This window comes from Echeneis naucrates, chromosome 11 (assembly GCF_900963305.1).
Source record: "Echeneis naucrates chromosome 11, fEcheNa1.1, whole genome shotgun sequence".
In the NCBI taxonomy this organism is placed as follows: Eukaryota; Metazoa; Chordata; class Actinopteri; order Carangiformes; family Echeneidae; genus Echeneis; species Echeneis naucrates.
Window position 1 is genome coordinate 1,680,683 of NC_042521.1, and position 7,984 is coordinate 1,688,666.

A 7,984-nucleotide genomic window follows, 5' to 3' on the forward strand; every position below is an offset into this window, starting at 1 on the left:
TTAAACTGGCGTTGTTTTCCTGTTCAGTGTGTCTGAGTTGCTGTCCCTGTCCCTTTTGGCGGTCAGGCGGTCCAGGGTTCCCACGTTGCCCCTGTCCCTCTCCATGGTGGCGGTGGATATCGGGGCGGGCTGGGCCGGCGCGGCGGTGGACGTGGAGGTGTTCAGCGGCGCTGCGTTCTGGGCAACAGCTGCAGCTGCTGCCAAGTTGGACTTGGAGTGAGACGGGAGCGTACCGCTGCTTATCACGCCTCCTCCTCCTCCTCCTCCACCGCCGCCGCCGCCGCTTCCGCTGGAATCTTTTGGGAAGTAGTTGTGGAGCTGGTAGAGTGTGGCGCGGTCCACCGTGCCGTAGAGAGGCGGGGCACCGCCTCCCAGGCTGCCCAGCTTGGAGTCCCTCGACAGGGTGTACATGGAGATGTCGCCTCCTCCTCCTCCGCTGCTGCTGGTGTGGTGGGGGTTGGGCAGGGTGGCCACGGAGAACGGCGGGGCGGAGGGCGGCAGGCTGAAGGCCTTGGAGGTGCCTATCGGTGAGGTTTCCTGCGAGCGTGGCGGGTCGGTTGAGCGAGAGCTGGAGCGAGAACGCCTGAAACGGTAGCTGGGCAGCCGCAGCATGGCGTGCGTGGTGCTCTTGAAGAGGTCGGTGCGAGAGCGGCAGCGCAGCTCCTTGTTCTTCTCGATGTAGATGTTGACGGCGAGGACGCCAACCATCTCGGCCAGAATGAAGGACAGGCCGCCGAAGTAGAAGGACCAGCCGTACGAGTAGTGCCACTTCTTGTCCTCGTCCTTCTTGGGGGAAATGTCGCTTAGAGCCGCCGAGATATAGACGATCACGCCGATGATGTTGCTGAGGCCTGAGGAAATATACAAGACTTCTGAGTGGCCCCCCCGAGACAAATTTACCTGCAGCTTTATTAAAGTGTTTAGCAGGCGCCGATACAGGAGCAGTTTCCTTTCAATTATACAGAGAGGAGGCAGCACAACGTGGAAATGTGGAAATCAATCTGCATATCAAACATCACAGCCTCTTATTATTCCTCCGTTTGACTGATGGCTCTGAAACATGGAAGGACAAATCCATCCATTAAAGGCACCAACGCCGGGGGACACAATTTAAAACCAGGGCTGGAACATAAAACAACATTTTGAGTAGTTTCTTTTTTTTTTTTTTAATAAAATCCGAGCGGGAAGGAACACCCAGAGGGAGGAGACACAGCCGGGCCGCCGTCTTACCTGCAGCCACGAAGAGAATTCCTCCGCCGAGGATAATGTTCCTCTTGCTCTTGTAGAAGCCGCTGGAGGCCACACAGACTCCGCCCAGCAGCAGCAGGATGGCGCTGAGGATGGGGAAGATGCTGGAGGCTCGGACCACACCTGCACAGAGACGCCTCGTTAATTCAGCCGCCATTTCGAGCTCATAAAGTTTAACACCAGTCACTTTGTTGATTTTGGTTGAAAAGGCATCAAACAGGAGAAAGATGCGGACAGGAAGTGCTTTTCCAGACGAGAATATCCATCTATTATCTCTACAGCTCATCCATCAGCCTGTCAGCAGGTTACAGAGATAAACTGCTCATGCTGCGTGACACCAATGTTTAGATGGTGGCCCCTCCAGGCCCGGGGCCTGAACCGGGAACTCCTCACACGGACACAAAACAATTCGCTGTATTCCGTCTAAGATAAAGTGAAACAAAGCGATCCGACTGCGGTGCATCTCTACGCAGACACCTCCAGCTAACAGCACATTAAAATGCTGCTGAGCTCTGTCATAGAATCAAAAAACCCTTCAGGTTTTCAAGGTGACTTTCTGGGGCTGCGTTAGCGTGTGTCTGCCTCTGAAGGGAGCGGATTGTGCTGCGATAAGCATTTATTCATAGAAACTTGGGTCAGACAGTGAATTTGTTGTTAGCTGAAGAGGGACGACGGAGGCGGTTCAGCACTATTTATTGATTGTCTGATAAGGAGTTGATAGGCAAGACCGCTGAACTGGCTTCATGTAGGTGTTAGCTCTGATTTTCTAAAACCTTCATGGTAGATTAGTCAAGTAAAAAGTTATTTCCTCTGATGGGGCGGCACATTCAGTCCTGTTTGTTTGTTTGGAGCTGATGTGAAGACGCTTTTGATTTATTGATACAAAAATGACAACTTTGCTGATGAAGTGCTGATAAAAAAAAACAAAACAATCAGCAGCTTCATCATCAGCTGACCGTCACATCTGGGGATGTAAAACCAGAAATAAATTCCTCAGTCCTCCGTGACGTCACTGAGCTGGCTCCCGCAGAAAGCATCTTTATGGTTGTGCTTTGTACTGAAACTTATTTTAAATGTCATTTCATGTCATCCAGTCATAACTTTTTAAACCAAATCATTTATTTTGTGTATTATTATTATTATTATCATAATGCTGGTGTGAAAGATCCAAAAACACCAGAGTTTATCGGTGTTAATTATTATTTTAGAATATTTTCCCTGATTAACAGACAGTGACGGCGCTGTGGTGAGAACTTCACATCACATCTCAGCATCCTTCACCGAAATAGCTCCTTTATGTAATCTACGGAGGGAACGTACACTTTACAAACCAAAAGGTTCAGAATCTGCCATCACAACGCAGGCAGCAGGCGACACCTCGTTACTGAGCTGAAAATAATCCATTACTTAAAAAAAAAAAAAAACACAAAACACCCCCAGACTCCCAACCCCAAGCACCTGGGCGCTGACACGCACACAGATACACACAAACACACTGCTTGAATCTGACATTCAGGCATTGATGTCCGCCCACCAGCCCCTTCTGTCCTTTCTGTATCTCTGTGTGATGGAAGCTGTGGCGTGTGTTTGTGCGTTTCCTCTGCAGATGTATTGTGTGTGTTTGTGCGGTGTACCGCCATCTAATGTTCCTATACACCGCTGTGTGCGTTTGTCGTTGGTTTGTAGGCGTGTGTCGGTCACTCACGCAGTAAATACTCTGCAGCATCTTGGTCGTAGTCTGCGTCGTCAGGGAAATGATTGATCTGGGAACACACACCTCGCTTCAATCCTGCAGAGAGACGGAGAGGAAGAAGAGGGGAGGACGAACAGATCACAGAGAAGAGACGGAGGAAGGAAACGAGAAAACAGGAGGAGGGTTTACAGCACGAAGGGCCGGAGACAAAGAAACCAAGAGGAAGAGACGGAAGACGGAAACACGGTGAGGAAGAGGAGCCATTAAAGATGATTCCTCCACACAGTTAGCCAAATGAACTCTCCAATTTCACAATTGATTTGGACATCAAGAGAAGAAGAAACAGTGTCTCAGGGAAGGACACCAAAGAAAAGTTCCTTTCATGTGTTTGGGTGGTTTCTGTCTTTATCTGATCAGGAGTTCTGCTCATTAATGATGAAAAATCAGCTCAAAATATCAGCACAATAAACTCCACAGACTCTCTGATTGGCTGTGACATCACCCACCGGAGCCAATAGGAGCGTCCGATGCGGAGACGTGACTCTTCATATTTGCAGCGAATATGTCCAACCTCACATTTTTACTGAAACATCCGTAGTAAAGAGAGAAAAGTCGCTCTAAAATCCAACTTTGACTCCACGATGAGGAGCTGTGGCCTGCAGACAACATCTCGTGTGTGTGTGTGATTCATTTTAATACTGTATTTGTGTACTTGTGTGTCCTGCCTGTCTGGCAGCTGCAGCAACACAGGAAAGCCACTTCATCAGTCACTGAATGAGTCACCACTCATATCTGAGCTCTGGGGCATTAAGATGGGTTTTATGTTAAAGGTACAGTATAATGTGTTTGTGTGTCTGCTCGGTGGAATTATTTGTGTTCCGTCTGCGTGTGGGGGAAAAAAAAAGGCGAAGCTTCGATATCTACATCTGGAAACCTAAGCTGACGACACACAAGCAGACTGTGTGTTTAGGCTTCATCACGCGGTTTAATACGGTCCATCAGCATGCTGAAGAATTTAAATGGGTGTGATTTAAAGAGAAGCCTGGAACAGCCTGCACCATCTTCATCCGTCCGTTTGCTCACTGTGACGAGACGGAGCCGTCACCTGCATATTTCTACGTGCAGCTAATTTGTAAAGATTGTGGTTGAAGGAAAGCTCATGTCAGTCAGATTTCATTTCCTATGAAATCAATAGAAATATTGATCATGAATACGTCACAAAACATTTTATACCACTCTGGGAAAATGATGCTGTGTGTGTGTGTGTGTGACACCTGTTGATGTCTGCTCGGATTACACTGACGCTGACGGATCACACACCCAACCCCCCCAACACATCGGCCGTACCTTCCAGGCAGCAGATCCTCCAGAGGCCGGAGTGGGTCAGGGCCCCGGGGTCCTTCTTGTCCTTGTTGTTGGAGTCCTCCTGGGAGGAGTTGGCCGTGCTGTTGCAGATGAAGGCCCGGGCGTAGAGCCAGTAGTCGGTGCCGATGGCCACGGTCATCAGGGCGAAGGCTGCGAACGCCCCCATGGTGGTCAGCAGCACCTGGATGCCGCGCTCACACCACACCATCGCCGGGCGAGGAAGGAAACTGATGTCTGATAAGAAAACGCACATCATCATCATCAGCAGACACCTCCGAGCTAATGGACCGCCATGCTTATTGTCTGAAGATACAGAAAAACTGTTCGGCAGCTGATCTGAAATATGATATAAAGAAAAAGGAAGCTAAGCTCAGCTATGTTAGAGTTTTTTTCCAGATGCATTCTGCTGATCTTCATCCTAAGAGGTTAAAGTGCAGAATGTACAGCTCGTAAAGGCCATTTATTAATGTGTTACTGTAACACAATCCAACAGCACATGTCACACTTTATGACCTTCACTGACCTTTGTGTCCTCAACATTTTTCTGTTCCACCTTCAGACTGTTGTTGTGGATAACTTTTAATGTGATGAGCTTTTTAAAAGATTTTTGATTTGACATCAAATTAAATGTTGAAAAGAGGAAGTTGTGTTGATTCCAGCTTTTTGCTGTTGATGCCGTCACTTAGGGGGTGAATTTCTTTGCTCAGTGGCTCCCTCATCTGTAAAAATAAAGCTCGGTCCAAAAGGGAAAACTCATGAGGTGTTGTTTAATTCATTTCTTTCTGCTACAGGGTGTAGGTTAAAAATGCTCTGGAACGTTGAGCATCCATGGAAATGATAAAATGGGAAGCTATAAAAAAGACATGCAACCATTTTTGCATCCCATCTTGGGCAAAATTTATGCATTAAACTGTCAAATATTTATGCATTAATAGGATGACTGTCCACCGCGGGCCGCCGTGGATGACTGCTGAGAGCCGCTCATGGGTGAGAACAGTGAGAGCAATTTTTCTTCATAAAAAAATAACACAAAAAAACAATGCACACAGCCTGGAGCAGTGAAGAAATGTTGGCAGCTCGCAGTCAGCAGAGGAACAAAATGCCGACCTCGCTGCACCCACAAAATTATGAACAACAAATTTCATACAAGTGAACTGTGGAGGGTGAAAGACGGACTGCTGGAAGGAAGAAATCTTCCTGTGAGAAGTCCGTCAGCGTGTTCTCCCCAAAAATGTCCAAAAGCAGGAACAGCAGATCAATGAATTAAGATGAAGGGAGGCAGCTGAGGGCAAAATTTACAGATAAATAAAAACAGACAGACGGGAGGAAGGTGGATGAGGAGGGAGGGGGGAAGGAGAGGGGAGAGGAAAGGAAGGAGGAGACGAGACGAGGAGGAAAACTGAGATACAGCACATCTGCTGTGCTTCAGGAAACATAAATGAAACATCCAAGGAGCCATGGGGGGGGGCGTGGATTTCCATTTAACCATTTAGTTCCCCAGAAAGAATTTAACGGGGGAGAGGGAGGGGGGCGACGTAAACAATCGGTCGCACAAAAGGAGAAGACGTCACCTCCGTTTTTGGGGCTTTTAAAACTATTTGGCTAATTCGTTGGGCCGCCGGGGTGTTTCTATGGCAACGCAAATCCCAAAATAACAGTGACCACCATTCCTCTGAGTCTGAAAGTGACCGGCCTGATGGAATATGAATAAGGTAAGACAGTCCTGAAGAACCTGAAGGACACAGCAGATGTTCAATGAAGAGAACATTTAAATATTTATCCTTCCTTCTTAAAAAAAATCATTTTAATTCTCTTCACGCTCACATTTTGAGCTCCTGTTTCATTTTGGATGATCTGTAATTAATCACACATCTTCTTGCAAGTTTTCTGAAAGCTCGAGCTCTCACTTCTCTCAGAAAATAATGATGAAAGGATTCGGTGCTCACGTCCACGTGGAGAAACGGGACGAATGTTTTCTACTTCCAACTCTTTCTTAGTTGTATTGTAACGTTGCCATTCGTCTCAAACTGTTGGTTCTGTCTCATTAAGAGCACCGAACTCTGAAAACCTCTGATCGGTTCGGTCGGATGTCTCTGAGCAGAATTAAAGCTCCATGTGGTCTTCGATTCTGAATCAGGTCCAGGTTCTGTATTAAGGGTTAGGGTTATGTTGTGATGTCACAACGAAGCCATCACCAAGCTCCACCCACGCCCCTCCCCACATCTGACATCTGCTGCATTTTTCATTATATCGGTCAGAAAATCTGCCAATCAGAAGAGAGGATCAGGTCCTACAATAATGTATATTATGGATTCAACCCTTCACAATAAAACACAGCTATGGGACCTTGAAAGATATCAATTCTATATTAGTTTGTAGTGCTATTAATAAAAAGTGACATGCTTTTCTACACATTTAATCAGATCTTAATCACACAAAAACTCAAAATCTGCCTCATGAACGGTGAAAATGCTTGATATTTTTCAGAATAAGACTTCCTGTCCTGTCCGGGCTGCAGCAGTTTAGTACAAAGCTGTCGCATGACACGACAACATGGCAGCAACAGGCTTCTCTGTGAGTTCTCACTAATCAGCACTTTTCGTCGGAGTCACGGTCACTTTTGGGCGAGTCACAGCTGACGTGTGCTTTAAAAATGAAGGTGCTTCTGTTTGGCTTCTAGTTTAAAAGCATCAGCAGGAGGAGACACAACCCGGTCCTGATTGGCTAATGTAACACAATTTATATCACCAACACCAACAACAACAACAACAGAAAGGATGGAAAGAGCAGATGTGTCCCTTCAGTCGTCTCTGATCTGAATACAAACATTCCAAACCTCTGTCCACATCTGTACTCCTGTGTGTGTGTGTGTGTGTGTGTGTGTGTGTGTGTGGGTGGGTTCCTGCATGCCGTGCAGCATCAGTTCTTGTTTGTGTGTTTAAATGTTTATGCCGTAATGTGAATGTATGTGTGTGTTACCTGGGGGCATGTTTCTGCCTTTTGCCTCCATCTCCTCGGCCCCCCGCTGCTGCTGATCTTCTTCTTCTTCTTCGTCGGTGAAGAGCGCTCTGTAGTCCCGGTCCGAGCTGCCTCCATCCACCGTTTATCCTTCGCCTTCTCGCTCCTCTGCCTCTCCCTCGCTTCCTCCTCCTCTTCCTCCTCTTCTTCTTCCCTTTAGCTTGAGCGCTCCTTCCTTCTCTCCCTCTTTTTCCCCCGGCGAGCTGTGGGGTTCACTTGGCGTCCTCTCCTCTCATTGAATGGTCATGGCAGTCATCTTAGCTACTGAGAGAAGGAAGAAAGAGGCAGAGGGAGGACGGTTGTATGGGGGGGTGGGGGGTGGAGGGGTGGAGGGGTGGGGGGGAGTAAAAAGCAGATGAGAGAGAGTGAGAGGAAAGACAGAAAGAGAGAAAGGAGAACAGCAAAGGACGAGGAGAAGCAGGAAGGATGGAGAGAGAGAAGGAGATGAGGAGATAGAGGTTAGATGATGGGGGGGGGGGCATCAGGATGATGATGTGGCAATGACAAAACAAACAAACAAACAAACAAACAAACAAACACACACAAACAAATCAACATCCAGAAACCTGAAGCCGACGGCGAGAAAGGAAACGAGCACCTCGTCAAACAAGAGAAGCTGCTGTGCCTCCACAGAGAGAGATAAAGCAACAGAAAAGAACA

The 7,984-nt window shown here is 47.5% G+C and overlaps 1 protein-coding gene across 1 annotated transcript; it reads right to left on the minus strand.

Annotated features, from left to right (window-relative positions):
- On the minus strand, positions 1-7,316 carry LOC115051140 (voltage-dependent calcium channel gamma-4 subunit-like). The gene is made up of 5 exons (XM_029514455.1): positions 7,286-7,316; positions 4,289-4,540; positions 2,954-3,037; positions 1,231-1,371; positions 1-851 (listed from the first exon to the last, which is right to left on the minus strand). Exons 1-5 carry the CDS (start codon positions 7,314-7,316, stop codon positions 1-3), a joined length of 1,359 nt encoding a protein of 452 aa, XP_029370315.1.
- Between the last annotated feature and the right edge of the window lie 668 nt (positions 7,317-7,984).

Coding starts and splice junctions, on each gene's coding strand:
- LOC115051140 (XM_029514455.1), bottom strand. CDS start 7,316: ATGGAGGCAAAAGGCAGAAACATGCCCCCAG. Junction 3,038..4,288: donor GAGGATCTGCTGCCTGGAAG/GTACGGCCGATG, acceptor GTCTCTCTGCAG/GATTGAAGCGAGGTGTGTGT. Junction 1,372..2,953: donor TGCTGCAGAGTATTTACTGC/GTGAGTGACCGA, acceptor GTCTCTGTGCAG/GTGTGGTCCGAGCCTCCAGC.